This window comes from Centruroides vittatus, unplaced genomic scaffold (genome assembly GCF_030686945.1).
Source record: "Centruroides vittatus isolate TY-2023 unplaced genomic scaffold, ASM3068694v2 contig_656, whole genome shotgun sequence".
NCBI lineage: Eukaryota > Metazoa > Arthropoda > Arachnida > Scorpiones > Buthidae > Centruroides > Centruroides vittatus.
The window spans coordinates 7,517-32,536 of NW_027122408.1; the positions used below are offsets into that span (position 1 = coordinate 7,517).

The 25,020-nt window shown below is 32.9% G+C and overlaps 2 protein-coding genes across 2 annotated transcripts; both read left to right on the plus strand.

Annotated features, from left to right (window-relative positions):
- The first annotated feature begins 373 nt into the window (after positions 1-373).
- Positions 374-1,675, plus strand: LOC136979964 (uncharacterized protein F54H12.2-like). The gene has a single exon (XM_067275992.1). The coding sequence runs from the start codon at positions 374-376 to the stop codon at positions 1,673-1,675; it is 1,302 nt and encodes a 433-aa protein (XP_067132093.1).
- Positions 1,676-15,943: 14,268 nt separating this feature from the next.
- On the plus strand, positions 15,944-24,790 carry LOC136979965 (homeobox protein Hox-B3a-like). The gene is made up of 2 exons (XM_067275993.1): positions 15,944-16,016; positions 24,024-24,790. Exons 1-2 carry the CDS (start codon positions 15,944-15,946, stop codon positions 24,788-24,790), a joined length of 840 nt encoding a protein of 279 aa, XP_067132094.1.
- The last annotated feature ends 230 nt before the right edge of the window (positions 24,791-25,020 follow it).

Genomic DNA, 25,020 nt, shown 5'->3' on the forward strand with positions numbered 1-25,020 from the left:
ATATTTCCTCACACCCCTTATGTTACTCCTCAATGGGGAAGAGGACCGTACTTTAAAAGTCGGCCGATTCAACGAGGATATGGATTTTTCGGATCAATTTTTCGCGAAGCAATACCAATTTTAAAACACGCGGGTCGATATATTGGAAAAAAAGCGTTAAATATAGCGAAAGATATCGGATCGGATATACTCACGGGAAAATCGTTAAAAGACTCGGCTCTATCGAGAATTAATCAAGCAGGTCGAGAAATAAAAGATGACGTCATTCAAAAAATTCAAAGCGGGTCGGGTAAAAAACGAAAACGTCTAAGAAAAAGCGTAAAACGAAAGAATACTAAGAAGAGGAAAGTAGTAGATATTTTCTCCTAAAAAAATGGATCCTTTCTCCTGCCCGTGTTTAAAATCGGAACTAGATTTTTTTAAAACTATTCCGACCCAGTTGGCGATTTTAAATACTACCGAGGCTATTCTACATCCCATCGCTTCGATAACCGATCAGAAATCTCCTATAGAATTTCTAATCCCCGGCTCCGGAGAAAACTTAATAGATTTGAGCAGTATTTCGATTAATGCGCAAGTTACTGTTACTAAACAAAATGGAACTTCTACTCTCGATACCGATTTAGTAACACCCGTGAATAATTTTTTGCATTCGATGTTCTCTCAATGTACTACGATATTTAATGATAAAACTATATCTACGCACGTTAATTACCCATATAGAGCGATAATAGAAAATCTATTATTTTCCTCCGAAGAAGCGCAAAAAACCTATTTAACCAGCTCTTTCTTCTACAAAGACACCGCCGGATTTTTAAACGAAACCAACCCGATTAAAGACGCCAAGAATGAAGGATTAGTCGCCAGGTTTAAGAAAAGCAGCAGAAGCCAAGTATTAGATTTATACGGACGACTTCATTTCGATTTTATTAATCAACCTAAATTATTGATAAACGGCGTAGACGTTCGAATAAAATTGGAACGTTCGAAAGACGCTTTCGCTCTAATGGCGACAGCCGATAATTATCAGATTCGATTAAAGAATATTACGTTAAAAGTAAATAGAATAGAAGTAAGTCCTAGCATCTTAATTGGAATGGAAAAAACATTAGAAAATTCTGTAATTAAAATGCCTTATCGACGAGTTAATATTAAAGTATTTACATTAAGTAAAGGGATTTTAAGTTCAAATATATCGAATGCGATAATCGGTCAAATCCCGAAAAGAATTATAATCGGATTGGTGCGAAATAACGCTTTTAATGGACAGATCGATTTAAATCCTTTCAATTTTGAAAATTTCGACTTAAACTATATTTCTGTTATAAAAGATTCGATTTTAATCCCACCCAACCCGTTCTGTCCAGACTTTGACGCAAAATCTTACGCTCGAAGTTACGCAACATTATTCGAAGAAATAGGGGGAATTCCCTACGGAAAATTCGCTAATATATCGTATTCCGACTACGCTCAAGGATACATGTTCCACGTATTCGACCTAACTCCCGACCGCGCGGCATCCGAAAACCATACCTCTGTGTTGACCTATGGAAATGTTAGTTTCGATTTAAAGTTCAAAAGACCTTTGCCAGAAACAGTTAACGTCATATGCTTCTTAGAATATCGTAATACAATAGAAATCGATCGATCGCGAAACATTTACGTCGACTACTAAACAACTAATGGATACGATTACGCTCTGGAAACTGGCGTTAGGTGATTCCGAAATTAGCAAGACATTCGGTGGCGTTTATCCGTCGGATTTATTACCTCAAACAATCGGAAAGAAGAGAAGCTTTATCGTTAATACGGAGAACAGCAAAAATCCCGGACGACACTGGATAGCTCTTTTTTTCCGAAATTCGACTTGTTATTATTTTGACTCATACGGACTACCGCCAAAAATCCCGAAAATTATAAAGTTCATAAGACAGAATTCCAAGGAGTTGCGCTGGAATCGAAGAACGCTCCAAGGTCCGTATAGCTCTACGTGCGGATACTTTTGCTTATTTTTTCTCTACAAAATATCGAGAAACCAAGACTTAAAAATTCTTCAGCCTAATACTAAATATTTTAATGATAACTATGTATTCGCTTTTGTACGCAATAATTTTCGTTTTGGTAAAATACCACCAAATATATTCATTAAATGTAACCAATGTAGCGTTAGTTTACTCAAATAAAATTTTTTTAAAACTTAAAAAATGCGTTTTTTAATTGAAACTATAAAACATTAGTCGCTTTGTGTGGGAATCGGGTCACCTCGAATTCTTGACTTTGAATTAGGAGGCCTATCTTTGACCTAGAATGTAAAAAGATAGAGAGGGACAGATAAGACGCGACTTTGATGCCGTAGGCTAAGATGGGGACTAGCGAAAGTGAACGCATATATTAATAAACCTAGAGTATAAATACTTTCGCTTTTACCCCATTTTTTAACCCCAAAGATGAGATCTCCGTCGATTGTGACGATTTTAGAAACCAAGTTTTTTACTAAATACACTTTAAATTTTGAAGGAAGAATTTATAAAGGAAACCATATGGTTTTTGAAAAATGGGACAACGTGCAAATTCTTAAAAATTTCGATGAAGAAAATCAGGTGTGCTTCTTCCACAAAGGAGCGTGGAGAATTTTAGAGCATAATGGTAATTATCTTTTTTATATTTTAGAAAAAATTTTTTATTTAATTGTATTTTTTTAAAATGTATTTCGTAATTTTTTCAGAAACAATAATCCCCACCCATAATATCTATCACGTTAACCCAGTCATATCAATTTCAATAAATATATCATCAGAAATTTCAATAGCAGTATTTAAAGCGCAATCCATTTACCATAATGGAAAAATTTATTTACAAACAACAAGTTTAAACGTTGGTTTTAAAAAAAATGTAATTATTCTTTTTGAAGCGTACAAACGTATAATAATAAAAATGGGACAACGGATGATAGTACTATTTGAAGATCAATAAAAAGTAAGTTTTTTCAAAAACTTTATATAAAATTTAAATAATAGATGTAAGAATATTTTGCAAGATTTTTCAAGACGAAGAAAGATGAATGTCTAGGCATTAGCTCAATTTAAATTCTTTTAGTTTTTTTAATATTTGAAATAAATTTAAGCTTTCTACGACTAACTTTTTTTATAACTTTTTAATTCGCTTTTTTTATAATTTTAATCTTAAACTTCTTACCTTCGCGGTTGATAGCGATACATCGATTAATCCTATCGATCGTCTCTTATATTTAAAACAATTGTAAGTCTAAAAGCAACAGTTGCATTTAGACACAATGACTAAGCATCTTTCTTTGTTTGACAATCTTCTTTGTTTCGAAAAAGAAGAACAACTAACGCCCTCTGCTTTTTTTTTCTTGCGGATTTTCCTTACAATCTACTTTTAATTTCTAATTTAAACTATTTATAATAGAAATTTTTTTAAAATAAATATACAACATAATATTTATTGTTTTTTTAGAGTACATTTGACGGAGATCCTCTACTCATCTATATTTTTTTATTATACATTATATACATGCAACATTATTACATATTATAACATTTTTTTTATTATATAACTTTTTTATATTTATTTGTTTTTTTTATTATTATAATATCATTTAGTTTGTATTTCAAATAAAAAGAACAAGAGAGAAAATTGGTGTGTCGTTTATTTAATCGTAGTCGCGACACAAATTAATTTGTCGACAGATGGCTCCAGCTTAACAAAGAACTTATAAAATATAAAAATAAAAAATATATATAAATATATAAAAAATAAAAATATATATAAAAAATATAAAAATAAATAAGTAAAAGAATCGATAAAATGGCGTGATCTGATTAGCGACGCACGGTTCGTGCTGTTATTTTTTTAAAATCGCCTTTGTGATTTCGAAGGAAAAAGAAGTTTAATATTTTTGCTAACAGATGGCACCCTCAGCCTAACAAAAAAAAATTTAATATTTTGCCAACAGATGGACAGCAGCTTAACAAAAAAATACTTTTATATAAAAATTGCTTAAATATTAAAGTTATATATATATAATATAATATTAATTCTCTTAAATAAAAAAAATATTGATACTCTTAAGAGGTCTATATATAAACAAAAAAAATCTCTTAAAAATTATAATATTATATATATATAAAAATATCGGCGAATTATTCTACAATCGCTCGTTCGTCGTATTGTAAAAACGCTCGCTCACATTTCGCGGTGAAGTATATCCGAAGGGGCAACAAAAATGGGCGTGGTTTTAATGTCTACGAGAGCTTTTGGAATGCAAATATTGTAGAAACGCTCGAACGATTCAACGGTTATTGCCATTTTTAGCCCCTGGTCGACGTCTTTCCCCCGGAATGTTGAGCATTACTACGATAAAAGTTATAAAGTCTTAAAAGTTTAACAAATTATCCCAGAGTCTCTCTTATTTATACTACTATTAAACACTAGTACATCAGCCTCTAGATTATAGTTGTTGACAACTTTCTATAAGATTATTCTAAATTAACAATAGATTTCAATTTTATTTTTGAATATCTTATCTTATTATGAAAATGTTGACGTAATTTCTGTTTGCATCTTTTTATATGTAGAAATGTAGAAATAAAATAATAAATTATTCATTTGCAGAAAATACGTTTAATGTTCGAATTGTCTCCAGCAGAAAATGACTGCAAAGTCAAATATCGTTAATGACACTAAGAAATATGATTGTAATTCTTATGTTCCTAATAATTGCTGTTTACAATAAGTGACAGTTTCTAGTTAGGAAATATTTAATAAATTAACGTTAAGTATGAAAGTGTTTTTTGTGCTTGTTAACTGATAGCTTTTACTGCTCCTCTCTGTTACGAAATTCGTGCTAAATGCACGATTTTCTAATGACTGATTTAATTGGAAATATTTTCCATTTAATTACGAAATTATAAAGTTTCAAAAATATTCCAACGAATTTTTTAACGTAAAACAGAGAAGAGTAAACGTGTTACTTCAACTCGAAAACAATCACAATTACATTTGTTTATTAATGTGATTAAAATCTAATCACAGTAAATGTGATGAATTTATATTAGATTTTTGTGGAATCGTTCGTATTCAACGGAGAAAATGTATTCCCTATCAACATATAACATGGTTATAAAACTTTTGAAACATCTGGTAAAAAAATTACTATTTATTTTATGTTTTTGTTTTTATTGCGAACACGTTATAAAAGAATTAATATAATTATACAATAAAAATATAGTTTAATTTACTAGAAACATTTATTTTTTAAAACCAAATTCGCATTCGATATCTCTTCAATCCAACAAATCGCTTCGACAACGGCCGTAAATATATTGTTAATATTTATTGTTTACGCAACAATGAAAAACGTGCTTACCGAATGATGACGCGTGCTAAGCGAATGTGAAGTCATTTTATTTTTGGGTTTTCTCCTCGCCGCCAGTTTATCGATAATGTGTCAACCCGATCAGCGTAGTGTAAACTTGTTTAATCAAAATTTTTTATTGAAAAACTGTGGCTGTGTCAGAGCAATTTTTACATCAGTACATTCATTGCACTAACGCAATAAGCAAAGTTCTCTCTTTTTTTAAAAAAAAATTCGATGGCAAAATTGGTAAATTCTTTTCTGTTTGGAATCTTTACGTAATCCTTTGCCAATAGCTTGACAAGTTTCATTAATGTTGGTGCAAACAGTCGATCTACCCATTCGAAATGCAAAAGCTTGGGAAAGTTTTTAATCTCCACCAGCTAAATACCTAAAATTATCAAACATATTTTTACTAAAAAATATTAAAGAAATCATTTATTATTTACATTTATAATTTAAAAATATATTTTTCTTTATTTGTCATTTCCTTTGTTATTCTCCTTCAAATTCGTATATAAATATTGAACGCGCGTGAAGAAAGTGTTACGAATTGCTGCATTTTTTTATTCTCTAGTTTCTGACTATCATGGACTTTGTCAAAAGTATAAATGTTATGGCAACTGACAAATCTGAAACAGAAACAAATAGAATGGCAGATCTGACATGTGAGGAAATTGCTCATAATCCGGATGAAACAGAATTGTCTTCTTTTGTAAGTTATAATTCAATCGAAATAATTGAAACTAATTTAATAATTATTATTTTTTACAAGTTTAAAACTGAGAAAACACAACACAATGCACATTTGTCTAAAAAGTGTTATTTAAAATGACTGCAAATTGATATTGTTTGTAAATTGATATTTGTTTGTTGTATAATTTTGTTAAACAATAACTTTTATATTATTAATTATATGTACAAATCTCATGAAGCCAAAAAACGTATGCAGTTCGTTCTTGATGTTTTAAAAATACAGCTGCTGCTTTAAACGACATATATATAATTCAATACGATAGAATTTAGTTATTATAACTATGAATAATCCAGTATATAACATTACTCTTTCAGTCGTTATAAAGAATAACCACAGTACAATGTAAAAAAGTTATTATTGTTTAATATTTATGTATTTTCAAAAAGCAATTAATCATTTATTCAGAATTTCTGCCTGCATCAAATAAACAGTAAATTTAAAAATTTAATCTTAAAATTTTGAATAAAAAAGTTGGTCTGTGAACACAGTTTGAGAAGTGCTATTGCATAGTGAGATAAAGAAATACCAGATGTAGTATTTTTATATATATATTCTTGACTACATTGCATTTTCTTTCATGATTAATGCTTGAAAATTATACATTAGAAATCATTTCTACAACTAAAAGTGATAATTCATTTGTTTCCTGATTACACAAATTGCTTTATATACTGAAAACATCTATGCTAACTGTTTTGTTAGATTTTTCATTGTCAGTTTTAATTCTAGTAGTTGTATTTGGAGTAAAAATGAATTGAAATTTTACTTATATTTGTTTGAAAATTAATCATTTTTTAAACTTTATTAATAAATTACTATACTCTAAATTAAATATAAACAGGTTTTTTTCTGTTGAAAAATTTTGTTCAACATATCCACTTAGTGACATACTAGGTGAAATTATGATTGAATCTGTTATTTTCATACTTTTCTTTCTTTATTACGTTCAATCTTTCGTATAGAGTATTATTTAGATTTATTTGTGAATTTTGAGTAATATCATTGATAAATCTATGTATATATTAAGCTAAATTAATATATTTTTCCAATATACAGTAAAACCTTAAATGTTGGATAGAAAAATTTTGTAACTTTATAATGAAAAAATGTAAACTTAATTATTTGAAACAACACATTTTAATTTATGAATTTAAAAATGATTTTTAAAATTATGTATTTATTTTTTTTACAGATTGGATAGCTCTTTTGAATTATGTCAGCAGAGAAATGCACAGTTTCCAACGAACTGGATCGAAATGGATAAGAAAAAGGATAATTTGAAGCCTGTTCGAAATTTAAAGTAGCTAAAGTGGACTTTGACGTCGAGAATCAAGATCAGTCGGTAGCAGACGATTGTAACGAGGAGGGAACATATCAGCTTCAATTGATTCACAATTCCAATTACTCCAATTCGTATGACACTCACAATCTTAAAAGTTTAAAGCAATATACGAGAGAAGCTCTACCGCGTTTAGATCATTACAGAAACATTCTTTCTCTACATGCTCATATCAGCCGGCCCACTTTAGACGAATTACATTTGGGAGATGGCTCTATCGTCGGAAACCACGACTGGCAGAAGCCTGTGGAAAAGTTGTCTAAACAAACTGAACAAATAACCAAAACAGCTGTTAAGTTCGGATGGATTCAGGGTGTATTGGTAACAGTGGTGTAGCGTAGTGGGGGCAGCAAAATTTCACAATAAATAGTAATAATACCTAAATAAGGGGGCGGCGAAATTTTCCTTTGCCTCGGGCGGCTGACACCCACGCTATGCCACTAATTGGTAAGATGCCTGCTAAGTATATGCGGTGTTTGTTATACTCTTTCTAAGATTGTCTTGGATTGTGCACCAAGCAGGCATCGGTTTAGGATGTGTGGTAGTTTTGCTTGCTACAATCAATCAATCATTTTATTTAACATACATAATATACAGTGCATACTTGGTACCGCTGGGCACAACCAAGTAAATACAATCAATAAATCAAAATATGAGTAATAACAGTAATAATACCAATATTAAAATTCAAATGATACACTAAAAGTGAATAAAATGCAATATATAATAATAGTGATATAAATATTAAAATACAGAGTGTTACTATAAGAGTAAAAGAAATATAACATATAATAATCAAAATATAGTAAATAAAAATAAGTATGAAAATAATAATACAACAATAAAAATACATAATGATACATAAATAAGAAATTAGATACAATAAATCAGAATACAGGGAATAATAATAGCAATACAAAATATTAAAAAGCAAAATGAAAACATTAAGAGAAAATAAGATACGATAACACAAAATATAAATAATAATAACAATAATACAAATACAAATAGTTTAACAAATGGTTAGGCACTATGGCCAAAGGCAGAAGGAGCAGTGCAGATGCTATCTATAGTTTGGCACAGTAGTGGTTTTAAAGTATGCACTGATGAGGTCTATGAAGACTTATAAAGTGGATCCTCATCACCTATGGCCGCAGGGCACCATAGCGCTCGCCGATCGTTTCACGTGTGCCCGCCGCTGTGCGACCACGATAATAATAAAAATATTTCAGTTTTCAATAAAATGCTATATAAAAGTTTTTTCGTTTTTAATGATTAATTACTCAAAAGTAGAAATGGCGTCTAACACAAATAAAAGCACAAAGCAAAATACGACCGATCTCTTTTTCTCCTCCGCCAAATCTTTACCAACCAAATTTCCCATACCTAAAATGAAAGAAACTGGTCCGTTCTGAATATAATAAAATCAAAGTACAGATCACGACTTACAGATGAACACCTTGACGATTGCTTACTAGCAGGAATATCATCATACTCTCCTAATTACGAAGCAATGGCCAATGAAATGCAATGCCAAAAATCACATTTACTTTCAGATTTATATTTTTTATAAAGAATTTTTATACTCTGTAGATTCTGTATGCATTGTTTAGTAATTACTTGTTTTTGTAAAAATTTTTTGTTAATAGTCTTGTGTATGTTTTATTACATTTTTGGAATTAAATGTTTTCTGTACATTACGTGTATGTATTATTTAACTATGTCCAAGAATAAATTCACATTGAAAAAATAAATGGTGCTCGCCATCCGGCCGGTATTCTAGAATGTGCTCTTAGGTACAGAAAGGTTGGGGACCCTTGACTTAATGGATATCTTCATTACCTAGGAGGTGGCTAAGGCAGGGTGGCCAGCTGTGGCCATGCTGCATGATGTCAGTTTTAAGGTGTTGGCGTTGCAGGTCCAGCATAGGACAGTCCAGGATGTAGTGCCTGCTACCATCGACCACACTACAAAGAGCACAGTGGGAGCGAGCCGCACCAGTAAACCGTGCCAGGTAAGAGTTGAACCCACCGTGGTTTGTAAGAAATTGAGTCAGATTATGATTTGGTCTGTACCACTTGTAGCTGTATAAGTTCTTGATGTTGGGAACAAAATTATGAGTGATGGAGTGGAGACAACCATCATCCCATTCAAGCTGCCATGTGTGAATCAAGTTTTGCCAAAGAAGCTTTGTAGGGTGTGAATATTAAAACTATCACAAGAAATGCTACAGTTGTTAGTTATATCAATGTAATTCATCTGTACAAATGGAGAAGTAAAAGCTCAGTGCAAATAGGTTGACTATGCGCGAGACGATTGCGCAGCTCAGGAAGCTGCTCATCCGTGACGTAAGAACGTGCTAATCGTCATCAAAGGCGTTCCAGGTGGACTAGTCCGATTTTACGCAATAGGAATGCGGAAATCGATTGGAGGGACGCGTTATAGCACTGTAGGTTGATAATTCTAATCGCTTAACGCGTTTCTAATGCTTAGCATCGGCCGTTATTTTAAAATCGTAAATTTTCTTGCAACTGATTATCAGAAATTATGATTGAATCTGTTATTTTCATACTTTTCTTTCTTTATTACGTTTATTTCTCAGTAATTAAAGACGATACAGCTTAAAAATAAACAGATCAGGTTTCATTTCCCAATAGATTATCTCTATTGACATCAGATTTTTTGTAATCTGAGAGGAAGAGATCGTCTGTCTATTTCCAGTGTTAAGTGTTTATTGCTTTTGTGGTAATCTGAAGGGAGAAGTCACTTAATAAACTGCCAAGTGTTTTATTACTGTTTAAATAACTGCTCCCCACTTGTTATTCTTAGTAACTAGAGACGGTATGTTGTCTGTCAAGGTTGGTTAAAGTTTATTACTTTCACAACAGGATGTCAAGTGAGCTGCCTCCCACTCCCCGCCATTAATGACAACAACGCGCTAAGTGTTTTATTACTATGTAAACAAAAACTCCTTTTCCTGTCAGAAGTGAGTCAGATGTCAAAGTTATTGTTTAATTCCATTGAAAAAAATGTTGTTTTTGATATCTACGAATAGGTTTTATCTGACGTGTTTCATTTTAAACTAATTGTCGATTATCTTAATAAACTTGTTATAATTTATTTCCCTTTCGTTTATAAAATTGTTTTTATAGCGTTTTAAATCGATTTGATTTAAAATATACTTGTATAAAGTTTATGAATTAAAGTGTAAAAACAACAATAAAAATGTTGTTATTTCAAGATATATTTGTTGATTATACAGTTCAACTTTGCAAAAAATATTTTCATAACTCTTCGTTATTACATATATATAATATATCGCTATTATATAAAAGAAATGTTATTGAATCGTATATATTCAATTGTTATATTGTATTGTTTTTTCATTTATATTCTATTCGAATTGACCTTTTTACAATTTGTAATTATTCGTGTATCAAATTATATTTCATTTATTTAATTCTATACTACTTGTAATTATGTAAAAACTATTTTTATATCGTTACATTTATTTTCCGTTTATGTTTTGTCACGTTTACGGTGTTTAATTATTATTTTAAGCTAATGCGACCGAACCTACGAATCGCAGCTTTTAGCCATCACATAGAATTTCTACGGGAGAGCAATCATTGCAGGCATAAAGTTGTCTCTGTCAAGTTGATTATCCAGGAAAGATGCCATTCAGAAATCATTTTTGACTTATTAAAACAAAATAAAAACACACTTTTTAAATTTTCTAATGAATATATATTTTAAAATAATCAAAAGCTATACTTTTTTTAGCGCATGATTTCGAAAGAAGACTTCTAATGAAGGAGTTAAACTATTGGAAACAATGTGACGATGTTTTCTAATAGAATGGAAAATATTTTACAAAGCATAAGTAACAGCGATACATCGCATTATCACCATCAACTACTTTCGGGTTCTGAATCGAGGAACACACGAATTGTTATGTTCACGAAGGTAATGAATCTTTCACTCTTACATTTTGGTCGATGAATATAGAACATTGTCCTTTCTTGCAACTGATCTAGTCTCCCGTTACTTGCATATAGAAACGAAATGAATTGGAGAGCAACGACAGGAAATAGGGACAAATCGAAACGGTTAATTCGGAGACCTACTCTTTAAGATTCCAATTTCTTTTTCTAAGTAGACAAGTTCAACTGAGAAGGTGACATTCCTCAGTGTTTTCACCACCTACGTTTCTCTCCTCAACATTTTTTCCTTCTGATTGCGATTTTTCCCCCCTTTTCGCAAACTTGCCACTTTATTATTTACTGGTTACGTTTTGCAAGTGCAGAGACAAAACAGGAAGTGTATTGGTTTGTAATTATCCAATAAAACATTGGAAAATTCCCTTGAACCTGATTTGTTAAGTGGTGTTAGCCACGCCTTGTTTTACTTGCTTGATTGGGCATTCTTGTTGGTCACACCCTACATAACGCGTATTGGCCGTAAATCGTTACCGAACTATATCAGAATCGCGAATCACATCACAAATATTTCTAAGTGACTAATCTGCCTGCAATGCACAGTAATATCAAGTAACGGTTAATAACTATTATAACGTTTAATTGTGCACCGTTTTTATGACTTGTTTGAAAAACTCACAGATTAGAAATGGCTAATAACATTTATTAACAAATCGTTAACTTACAAACAAAACACAGATGGAGGGGAGAGGGTCACTACCTTGTCCATAATCCAGCGTTTGCCACGACCTCATTCAGTCGTGAAGGCATACTTGCCACAACGTTCTGGCAAAGTGTGCCTTCACGAAGCTTGTCCCAACGAGCTTTGACTACTTGCCAAAGTTCGTTGGGAGTCGTCACCTGAATGGGGTCGCCACGAAGCACTGACCAGACGTTCTCAATAGGATTCAGGTCTGCCGCTCTCCCCGGCTTTCCAATGTCCCGGACGATGTTGTGGTTTTCCATCCAATCGACCGTTATTCGTGATGTATGGGTGGGGGATCTGTCCTGAACGAACCAGAAGGGCTCGTCCCCATATACTAATGGTACCAGCACATCCTCAACTCCGAACGTACTGTTCGGAGTTGAGATGGCAGTCCAGCATTACTAATTCTCCTGGACCTGCTGCAGAGATCCATCCCCAAACGCCTGCAAACAGAAAAGTCCATATTCAGGGTGTAATGTATAACATGACAATTCCGGTTGAAAACAACAAAAATATGAACAAATTAAGGACCTGCAAGGCTCATGACATAAATACACAAATTAGAAAAACTCACCTAAAGTGAAGCGACCGCTTCGTTGGGTACGCCACACATACTGTGCGTCGTATCTAGTGGAACGTGGGCGACGCACCCAAATGGTCCCAAAGTTGTCAGAGCTGAAGATTTTCTCGCCTGAGAATATTACTGTTTGCCACTCGTCGGTGGTCCAAGTTGGGAACCGTTGGGCAAAAGCCAAACGGTCTCTCTTGTTCTGCTCTGTCAGGGTTTGTTTCTTTGCTGCTCGCCTTCCAAAAAGATTAGCCTCTCGCAACTTATGAATAAAATAAAAATATATATTATTCTGCTACCTACATTTTTGTATATGCAAGAACACGTTAATAAAGTTGTCTTTCTGGCGGTTCGTTATGTCGACAGACATGTATTCAACGGCCGTATGAGTATTATACTGCAAATGTTTACATACCGTCTCTTTACTGTGTCCCATTGACACCTCAAGATTGAGCTGTTTTCGTAATGTCCTGGCTGTGGCGAACGGATTCGCCTGGCTCGTGGATGCCAGCTGAGCATCCTGCGCAGTTGTTGTTAAATGCGGTCTTCCAGGTGACTTTCCTGGAGACACGAAACCCGTGTCCAGATGACATTTGAGGATTTTTGACACTGTTCGTGGCGAAATGTTTAGCATGTCGCTTATGTCTGCGACTTGTAACTGAAAATTTTATGCCAGAGTTTAGAGGTGGTGAAGATTTTTTCTCAGTTTTTCAGTATTTTTCCGTGCTGCAACAGGTATACTTGCAGGAGCAAAACATATCTGGCGATTTAAAAGATCCTCAGAAATCTATATCTAGAAAAACACTTTTAGCAATACTGCTCACAACAATATCATATTTATTATTTGCTGTAGCAGCTGGATGTACTACAGTTTATAGAGATGCTAATAAAATAGTAGAATTTGTTCATAACAACACTTTACATCTGAGAAACTGCAGTTTAGGAAAAAGGGTGTGCGCCCTTACGGATTAATTCCATATTATCAAACAATGAAATTAGTTGCTGCTTTTGATCCATTAATATATGCAGGTATTTTGCTGCCACTCTTTCATCAGCATTGAGTAGTTTAGTCAGTGCACCAAAAGTTTTCCAGGCACTTTGTAAAGATAAACTATTTTCTTACATCCATGTTCTTGGACTATGAATCCAAGGTTGAGTTTTAAAATAAACACTTGGCTTTATTTCCATCTTTATTTACTTGACACGTGCCATTTGCACGTTTCCGGCATAGAGCCCCTCATCAGTCAACTAAACGATACAATAATTAAAATATTACATTGAGTATTTGACAAAGTGAATTAACACAAGGTATGGTTCTTACCATTATCATATTTAATCTGCTATGCGTACAAGGTTTAAACTCAATCGACACATACTTCTTATTTTTACGATAAGCGGAGTAATCCCTTCTACACTGTTTTTATACCAGATATAAATACTAATGTATAAGATTATAAGTAATATACAATAAATTATTTTTAAAAACTTTAAAATTTTTAGAATAAATTTTTAAAAAACACTACTAGGAAGTAGATTTATCAATTACCTGTTAGGCAAAAAATTATGTACATTTCACGATATCCAATTATCACAATATCTAGAAGATGTAGACCGTCGTGAAATTCCTCGTGTTTTTTTATTTATTTATTTTTTTATTTTATTTTCCAATTAAACTGAGGGCACAGGGGTGTCAACACGTGCCGAATGAGTAAGTATGATTGGTGCATGTGTTGGGAAGAGTGATGTGATTGGCACCGACGTGTATGTAATATCGATTGTGTTCCGTTATAAAGTCCGTACACCGAAGGGGTGGAGTGAAGCATAGAAGAGATGAAAAGCTTTCCGCGAAATCACTTCCCTCTTTCTGGTTATCGAAATAATAAAAAAAAAAGTTTTTTCCAGAGTTTTTATCAATTTATAACCCCTCAAAAATTTCCTACATATAAATATATGCAGTGTTATAAACTTTTAAATGATAATTCAGCATACTGATGATTAATAAATTTGATTATTATTATTATTTACTTGACAAGTGAGGAGTTGGAAACATTTTAACACGTGTTTGATGAATTTTTTACGCATATAATTTGGCTAATGAGAGGCGTTGTTAAGCGATAAAATTACCTTAAAAGTTCGCCCTGTCGTGGGAAGGAAGTGGTAAAGCTCCATGTTTGTTTATGAGGGAATTAGTTTTAATTCTCTCTCGTTTAATTCTGTAATTCTTTTTTTTTTATTAATTTAAACACTGTATATTTGAGTTTTAACGCTATAAAATATTCATCTCGACAGCTTATCTTTATGATTATAGGGATAAAATAGGATGAATTCTCCTATTTGTATATTAGAGGTTTCTCCCAATTTTTTTCTGTGTCGAAAGCTTCAATTTTCGGTAGATTTAATCTAATTTTCGGCGTTAAATTACGTTAATATTGTAGAAAGAACGAAGTCGAAAGCACTCTTTTTGTTTATTTCGGATTTTAACTGTAATTACTTTAAAAATTCTCTATCTTTCAAACAGAACGTGGTTAAAAGTATCCTATTTCTTTACTGGGATGTTCCCCTTCACTTTCTATTATTAAAAATTGCAATTTTTATCAATTTGAACCTCTAAAATTCGTTCCTCAATCTCACGGACGAGTCGAAAATAGGGTGAGGTCTTCGGTAAAAGTATGCCCGTTAATGTGTCTTTTAAACGATAGCAGCACGCAAATGATGGAACGGCAGTGATGCAACGTGTTAGCACAGGAGGCCCTTCAATAAAACTTTTATCTCCCTAAACATATTTTTTCAGGAAACACAAAGCTAACCCACTTCACGCACTACGATTTCCGATTCGCATCGTCTCTCCCTCCCGTTTGGTCATTGCTAGAAGTGGGGGAGTCCCCTTAAGGAAGAAGGAAACAAAAGATTCAAGAAAAAAATCAGGAAATAAAAAAAAAACTCATCAAACACCGCAAACATAGGAGAACATGCATACTACACAAGGCTAATCCACTTAGACTAGCCCCAACAGAAGAACCACAACCACCACCCCCGAGGGATCTCAGTAGGGGGTGTGTAAACGGCTGCATAGGTGACCGGCGGTCATAACGGCTATAGTCTTAAGAACTGTATAAGTACCACCTACACAGTGCAACCTGGTGTCCAAAGTGTTAGGACAGCGAAGAACACACGACTCGCATTAAGATTTGAACTGTTACGTTTGTAAAGTTGACAATTATGGAGACAGGACCTTCAGGAAACGGTGGCTGGGACAATCCTCGTCGCTCGCAGAACTCCAACAACGGTGCAGGTAAGATAAATGATCGTTTGGTCGACTTTAGGACCCGTTACATCCATTAGATCCTAATGACCTAACTGACTAGACTTTATGACAGGGCCATTTGTTATCGCCAACCGCTGACCGATATATCTTAAACCCCAGACGTGGCTTCCTAGCGTAACCACTTGTCGGATCTCGTATACGTTCCCTAATAAACTATTAAACTCTAAGAGTTTTTTCCTATATAAAATGGACCCGAAGAGCGTAACCTCCGTCCAAAAAAAATCCTCCTCTACTCAAAATTGTCTACCTGGTGTCCCACTTTAACGACCGATTTCTTAATTAAATTATCGTTTCTGCTAATTAAAACCTCGGACACCTTAAAATGGACCCTTTAAGCTTTATTTTGATATATTGCATTTTAATTTAAGGCCCTAATTTGAAATTATTTAAGCAATCTTTTCTGTTGTAAAGTAGTCAGTTCGGTAATGTTAACGCGGTATTCGGGCCTCTTGTTTAACCGTTTCTAATAAATTCGGAAACGTTTTTATGCCGTATTTTAATTAAAATTTAATTAGTAATTAAGATTATTTATTTATTTATTTAATTTTAAAATACAATTAAGTCGAATTGTTTTAGATTTTAAACGTGATTTTTCGCTCGTTTCTTTGTTTCTGGTGTCAATTCCACATAAATTTTAAGCTGTAATTTGAATTTATTTTAAAAAATTCTCGCGTAATTCTTAAATTTAAAAAATTTAGGATAATAATTTAATATTTTATAACTATTAACATTCATATTTTATAAAATTAAGTCGCGAAATAATAGTAAATTTTGAATTATTTTCATGCCAATTCGTTAAATAATCTACAATAATTTGTATTATTTTCGGGTGAATTAAATTATTATTTTTATTATTATTTTAAATATTCTCTTGGTTTACTGTCTAAAAATTAAATTTACGGTTTAGAATCTAGTAAAATCGAACTAGAATTTCCAAGAATTCGACGCCTTGAAGCGTAAAATCGAACAGGTGTATAGCAGGACCGCAGGTTGGTCCAGACGGTCAAAAAATTAAAAATATCCAAATGAATTTGATCGACACCCCCTCGGGTGGTTCCTAAAATCTTTTATAGACGGTTATAAATATATATATATGCCAAAAATTCTCTATTTTTCGCCCTCAACCTTTGATCTCGGAAGGTCAAACTTTCCCACCAAATTTTTGGTGTGGGATGGACGTTAACGTTCGAATTTGCATTGTGGGGGATATATAACATGTTCTCACGCAAAGACAGAAGGTTAAGTAGGTCAACACCTGGCCGGTTGTAATTGCCCCTAAGGCTAAAAGCTCAGACGTGGTCTTAAGACAATTGTTTAGAGAAATTTGTGGAATTTGGCCCTTTGTCTTAACGGTAACTTTTTTTCCCGTTTCTGGTTCATTTATTTGAATTTACAGATAAACAAATAAATAAGTGTTTCGCCCTTTTCTACGCTAAAACCTTATCTGATGGACTCAAATTACAATTACTGAAGCATAATTTGAACTTAAAAATATTTAATTTAGGTTACCCCTATTCAATGTTAATTATTTGATATTTTTAGAATTATCTAAAAAATTATCTTTATTTTTAATTTTAATTTTATTTATTTGGGGGGAAGGAGTATTTTAATTGTGAAAGGGAAGACTCCATCACGTGTTGAACTCTTCTAAATTCGGCATAAAGTAAGGGAAGGTTTAACGGGTGATGCGCATTTTAGGGTGATTTTGTGTAAGTTTATATTGTTTAGAACAGTTTTTATACGTTTAATGTCGATGTTTTATACAAGGGGAGGCTGTATCGCTTGTTAAACTGTCCTTAACGTAAGCTACTTGGCTCCTCTAGCTTATACGGTTCCCCTCAATATCGCTGTGTTGCTCCTATAGTCTACGCAGGAATAAAACAATTCAATAGCATTAAAAGGATATGTTTTTTTATGCGATTTATGTTACATAAAACACCAAAAAGATATTTTTTAAAACATTCTATAAACATTTTTCTAAATATATTTGATTAATTTGTACAGGGGAATGTTCAATCACGTGTTAGATTAGCATAAAGAAAGTAACGATTTAGTGTGTAAATCGTCTTTTATAAGGTGATTTTTTAAAACTTTACGGCTGTTTTTCGTAAGATTAAACATCTAAAAACCTTTTGTGGATAATATTTTATACAAGGGAGTGCTCAATTACGTGTTAAACACCTGTAAACTTAAGCTAATTTAACAGCAAAACAAGCCGATTTTGCTACATTTCACAAACATTTCTTAGAATAGTCAGTTTAAAGAAGATTATTCTAAGAAATATTTTTAAAACGTGTTCAATCAGGTGTTAAATCTTCTAAATTCGTGTTTAAACAAAGGGGTAAAATGTTCTCGAGGAAGCCTTCTTGCACTTTATATATTATTGAACGTCTAAATAATTTATTTCTTATAATATTTTCCAAAAAAAAAAATATTTAACATTTTAAGGAAAGGGATGCTCAATCGCATGTTAAATTCCTCTAAACTTTATGCAAATTTAGAGACAAACCTATACTTTAAATGCAAATTTTTTACTACTTTATGCAACATTAAATGTCTACAAATTATATTTAGACGTTTACTGTTTAAAGAAAAAATCGGCTTATAAAATACTATTTTTTTAGTTAAATTAGCTTAAATTTGGAAGAGTTTAACATCTAAAGGAGGATATTTTGTTAAAATACACGAAAATTTACCATAAACCACGTGTTAGAACAGCATAGACTTAGAGATTTAATGGGGGAATCTCATTTTGTAAGTAGAATTTTTTCCGTAAACCACGTGTTAAACCCCTTATTCTAGGCTAATTTAACGGTTAAAAAATATAGAATTTTCTATGTTTTAAGCTCTTTAATGTGTTCAAAGAAATAATTAAATATTTCTTCCATAATCCGGGTGTTAAAAACTCTCAAATTTATGCGAATTTAACGTTAAAAGACCGAAGTTTTGGAGGTTTTTTAAGGTATTTCTGCCGCTGTAAACTACTAAAAAATCATTGTAAAGTAAAGTTAAAGATAGAAATATTTTTATTTTTAGTGATATTTTCAGACAAAATAATAATTAATAAATCTAAAAACAGTCCAAGTGGAACGATTCTTGTCTGATTTTGTTAGACGATCTGATGTAGGAAACGTCTTGTTTTGTTTGATGGTTCCTTTTTATATTTATTTCCTCCTTTATTTTTCGTTTAAAAAAATAAATAAATAATAAATTTAAAGATTGTTTAAAGAATTTAGAACTAAAATAAATGAAAATTTTATCCTTCTTGTTTTTATTTTTTAAATCAAAGATATTAAAAATAGAATCCTTCTTACACAGTTTCTTTCGAATGTATGTGAACTTGAGTGTATAATGTCTCTATATCATGGAAAAAATATCCGCCATTTTTTCCTCTAGGGCCTAGAAAATTGAATTACTCACGTTTTAGAAGGCCCCCTCGGCTTAAGTACATACGGCTTACAAGACCTTGTACGCATTACAGGCTCATAAAATCACCTCTTAAGTATGGAAGGTATTGGACAGTCATATGAGGCCTTTATATAGAGAAAGACCCCTCTAGTTAACCTATAATTATAAAGTCGTCTATTTAGATTGTCTTTCTATAATGTATAGGGCCTACAAACCTTTAAACGGTCTTAGAAGTTAAAAGACTCCTTCTATACAAAGAGGCCTCCTAATTAACTATCTATAATTATATATATACGTGGTATCATAAAAGATCTCTGTCTAGTCAGTCATATGTGGTTCTTGAGGCCTTACGTTATTAGATCTTAAAGATAGGGCATTAAATCTAGAAAGTCTCCTTGCATATCTAAAGCCTGTTATAAATCAACTGTTGCTAGAATAGCTTATAAGTAGACTTAATTGCAACACGAGGCCTCGAAAGGCCCGCTTGTATTGTTAGGTTTTACATATAGAAACACGTGAGATTTATATCTAAAAAAGATCAGGCAATAATAGGCCTTAGAATTAGATTGTAATATCGACAATATAAACAAGTGTAATTTTGAGGCCTCGTAAATACACTTTATAAAAACTTGGGGCTTTAGAATGATTTGTTTGAGATATTTAAAAGCCTGTCGTGTAAACCCATCAGCAGCTGGTCTTTTTACTTTTTTATAAGTATATTTTATAGCAATGTAAGGCCTAGAAGTTTTAGGCATTGTTAAAACACTAGAACGTGTTACCACCCCATAAATTGTATTTACCGATAGAAAGCCTCATAAATAAATTAATAAATGCTAAGTGTTTGTCTCAGTATCAAAAAGTGTTTAGTAAAAGACAAATATCTAAGAAATGTCTCTTACAAATAAGCCACGTGTTGTTAGATTAATTCATAAGGCCTACGAAGGCCCTCGTGTAATGCTAAAAGGCCTATTTATATAAAAAAATAGCTTTACAATTAGATTCTTTAACCTCTTATAGCTACTCTCGATACATTTATAAGGCCTCTCAGGGCCTATACGGTCCTATCTGAGACGTTGACAAGTCTCTAGAACGTGCTACAACCCAAAACAACGCAAATCATTCAATTATAAGGTTTTATGGAAAGTATATTAGTAAGCCTAGGCTAATTTATAAGGCCTAGAAGGGCCCTATACTGCTAAAACCCTAGTTATTTATGTAAAAAAGAAGCCTTACATTAGAATCTTCAGCCTGTTTCATAGCTACTCTTGGTACAACTATAGGGCCTCTCAGACACGCGTAGGGCCTAGAAGGGCCCGTCGGAGACGTCGGTAAGCCGCCGGGACACGTGCAGAGCACTGAAACAGCCGTAAAGAGGCACAATTCATCGATATCGTGCCAAGGGGCAATTTGAAATCCTTAACTGTGACGTAATTAATTGTGTTTTAATATGATTAATAAGGACAAGACCCTATTATTTAATAAATAACCATATCAGATATATACGTTACGATAATCTGTCAAGTTGAAAAACAACTTTAATCAAAGTAGCCTTTACCCAATAAGCCACTTTTCGTCTAAGTGATCAATCTTAAACAATTCACGAACTCGTGATATATGCAACCCGATTTACGTGACGTTGCTATGGGAATTATTCTCTTGTGTGCTCGTGTTGAGTGGCCGCTTTTTGGCATCCCTTAGCATCCCGATGACTGAGTGTCATCTGGATTTTTGTGGGTTGTAAAGGTTGATGTTCGTCCTGTCTACGCTATTTAACTCGTAGGCAAATTGTATGAGTGGGCCCTTTTCTTCACAATAGCTTGGCTTTTAATGCGTTTTTGCGGGAATTTCGTCGTTTGTAAGGGGCAAAACGGGCATATTTTTTGGTAATTTGAGACTTATACGGAAGATCGGGGTGTATTTTTTAGAGGGTTTTATTAAAATCTTCCGACTTGTACGGAGGTTCTAGAGGTAGTTTTGGGTGTAAGGCACACATTTTTTTTGATAATTTTCGATTTATAGAAAGTCCTGAGGATCCTTTCGTGTCATTTCTTCCGAGATTTTTATTGAATTTTGTCAGTTGGACGAGGATTCTTGATGTCCTTTCGAAGTAAACTGGACTTTTAAGTGCATTTTTGGAAGGTTTTTTTTTTGACATTTTGTAATTTGTTTAGGGTTCTGGAGATCTTTGAACGTCTAATTATCATAAATTATGTGTTCTAGACAATTTTAAACCACTATTTTTTAATGATTTAAGAGGTTCTTTTGGAAATATTTTTACTTTAATATGCAACTTCATTGTACAACTGGTAAGATTTCTATTTTTGAACTATGTTTCTAGCAGCATAACTAATGAACTAATGGTTAATAACTAAATAACTTGTTTTAATTAAATATTCTAGTATTAAAAACACTTCTAAACTATTCTTTACATTGTAGAAATGATTTATAAGTCTTCTAGACCGCTTTTAAAACAGTTTGTGTGTTGAAGTAACACGAGAAAGTGCATTTTATGAATCATATTTATGAGGTTTATAACTAGAAAACCATCGAGTTAATGGTTTTAATGTAATCATTTATTATTAAATAACACTTAGAATAATTTCTTTAAATCAGAAGACAGCTAATAAATCCCGTAAAATACTTTAAAAACACGTTTATCTCATAGACGGAGATGCAAAAAGTGCGTATTTTCAAGCCCATTTTATGAGGTCGCCTTACCAGATATTGTCATTTTAATGATATCGAGATAATCTTGGAGGTGTGAAGAAGGACTTAAACAAATTTAGATCCCGGTAACCTCATTACTAACACTAGAATTAATGTTACAAAGTTAGCTTTGAAGACTCTATTGATGATAAAAGCACATCGAGAGGGCGAGCTGGAGATTGTAGATCCGCTCTAGTTAGTCGCACATGCATGCCTATAGGCCGCTTATCAGGCTAAAACGTAGAACAATATGTAGAAAAGGGGACTCTCATTATGATACATGTTTGCCGAGAGGATGGTTGAGATAATTAACGATGGTTTAATGAAGTGTTATGTTGACATTCACTGGGGTGACAAGTTGACACGTGACAAACACTGAAGCTAATTCCCTGCATCATTCCCAACCTACACTTCGCATATATTTAGACCGATTTATTTATTTATTTATTTTACTTATAGTGAATTGTTGGATTGATTGTTTGATCACTGTTAAAGGTGTTTGGATGGAGGAGCTTCACGCTGCAACATCATCAGTCATCTGGCAGAAAGAGCATCGCACACGGCGTGACAAATGACATTTTTCACTGTTCACGAGAGCAACAGCTGATTCCTTTGATTAATAGGTCCTTCTACATTCTGGAACAGCGCGGATTTCCCACAATCCACAGCACACTTTTCGGGGGCATGCGTAGTAAAATAGGAAACCAGCTGTCGCTTGGATGAATAATGAAATAATTTTGCAAATCAGAAACTCTTTTTAGTTTCTCTCTCTCTCTCTCTCAGTCTCTGGCTGACTGTCAGATGCATCTGGAAACTGCGCTTTTCCTCGTGCTTGAATATTCAGTGTCTTGGACGACGAATCTTCACCAGCTGATGTCACCATTCTACTGAAAAATTCCTTCTTAAAAATCTAACTTTCATAATTTAACTTTGCGATTTTTATCCCTCTCTCGCTCCTCCTCCATCGCCTTTATATATTTTTTTCTTTCTTTCTATTTTTTATTATTTTTTTCGGGTCCTTTCGTTTGTTTTTATAAATGAAACTGTCGAAGTCTTTTACCCTTTTTTCGTTGTTATTTTTTGATTATTATTAAATTTTCTGTCGCGGTTTAATGATCGGTGTTTGAAATTTAAAGGTTTTAGCGTATTATCGTGTTCAGAAATGTCGATTTTTATCGCTTAATTCGGCTAAAATTTGCACGTGTAGTGTTCGAATTTGTCGATTTCATTGTTAATTGTGTTTAAATTTGCCTGTTTAATCTGTTATATTTAAATTTGCATGTTTCATCTCTTAATTGTGTTTATACGTCGATTTCTTCTCTTAATTGTGTTTATGTGTCGATTTCATCTTTTAATTCGATCCAAATTTGTTAGTTTCAGCACGTGTGTTTAAATTTGTCGATTTCGCCATTTAATTGTGTTTAAATTTAATCGGTTTCGCCTCTTAATTCTATTCAAATTTAATCAGTTTCAGCAGTTAATTTCATTTAGATTTAAATCATTTTTCAACAATTTATTTAAATTTTTAATCGTTTTCAAGAATTAAATCGGTGTTTTGTAGTTGATTGCCAACAATTTTTGTTTAAAAAAAATAATTACTTAATTACGTTAACCTTTATTTATATATAAGCTAAATCAGCTACTCGGTTAAAGGCCTCGTTTTTTTTAAATTTATTATTAATTGATGAAGTGCAAAGGCCCTATATATATATATATGCTTGTTCTACAGCAGGCCTACTGCTGTACAGAAGTCGATAATCATGTACTTGAGTGAAAGAAGTTTTGCATAGTTTAAAATTACACACTTTAAAGTCATTCTAGAGTTTATATTAATATATATTGTTTTTTTTTCGCTTTTAGGTAGACCAAAACGCAGAAGAACTGCCTTTACCAGCGCACAATTATTAACGCTGGAAAGACTTTTTAACTCGAGTCATTATTTGGCTATTACAGAAAAAAGCAGATTGGCTATGGAACTGAACTTGACCGAACAGCAGGTTAAGGTTTGGTTTCAAAACCGAAGAATGAAATTTAAGAAACAGATGCAGAGCGCTCCTACGTCAGGAGAAGGAAGAGCCAATTTGCCAATTTCTATTCCCCCTCCTGCAATTCCATCCTCCGGCAGTCTGGCGACGATTTCAAATTTTTTCGGTAGTTCCGGTATAGTAACGCCGTCGTGTTCAGCCAGTAGTTGGGCTGGACATTACAGTTGGGCCTCTCCAAGCAATCAAGCCCAATATCAATCCGTCCAGCTACAACAGTCAAACACACCTAGCTGCGTGTATTCCGGTGAAACGACGACCACTACATGTCAGTACAGGCAAACGAACGGACAATCACAAAATTTAAATTATCAGTTGCCTGTGTATCCAGAACTCCAGGGTCAACAATTTTCTTGGGATTTCAGTACGAATGACGAAAACCAATTTCCAATGTACTTCCCTTCGTCAGTTGAGGAGCAACCTCAAGAAAATTGTATAAATAATAATCAAAACCAGTCGCCACCGTTTTACGCTTCTTCACTACAGCAACAACAGAATCCAGCAACTGAAGGATACAACCAAACTCTCGATTGGCTAGTCTCGGGACAGTACCCCAACCCACCTCCACCCCTCAGACATTTTTAACATATTTTTTTTATTGTAGATTTTTAACCCCTTATTTCTTATGTATTTCTAGTCAACGTCAATTGTATTAACTTGTTTTTCTTTTTTTTATCTTTTTGCATTTATTGATATTAAAGTTTTAATGCTAAATATTTGCTTTTTATCTAACTATTATATCTTTCTACATAGATTTTATAACATTTTATAACTTTTATTTAACTTAATATTTAACTTTCTACATAGAAAATTAG

Bases quoted from the DNA above. Each gene is read 5' to 3' on its own strand.
- LOC136979965 (XM_067275993.1), top strand. From the start codon at position 15,944: ATGGAGACAGGACCTTCAGGAAACGGTGGCTGGGACAATCCTCGTCGC. The intron at 16,017-24,023 runs GTAAGATAAATG...TTTCGCTTTTAG, and splicing joins GAACTCCAACAACGGTGCAG to GTAGACCAAAACGCAGAAGA.
- LOC136979964 (XM_067275992.1), top strand. From the start codon at position 374: ATGGATCCTTTCTCCTGCCCGTGTTTAAAATCGGAACTAGATTTTTTT.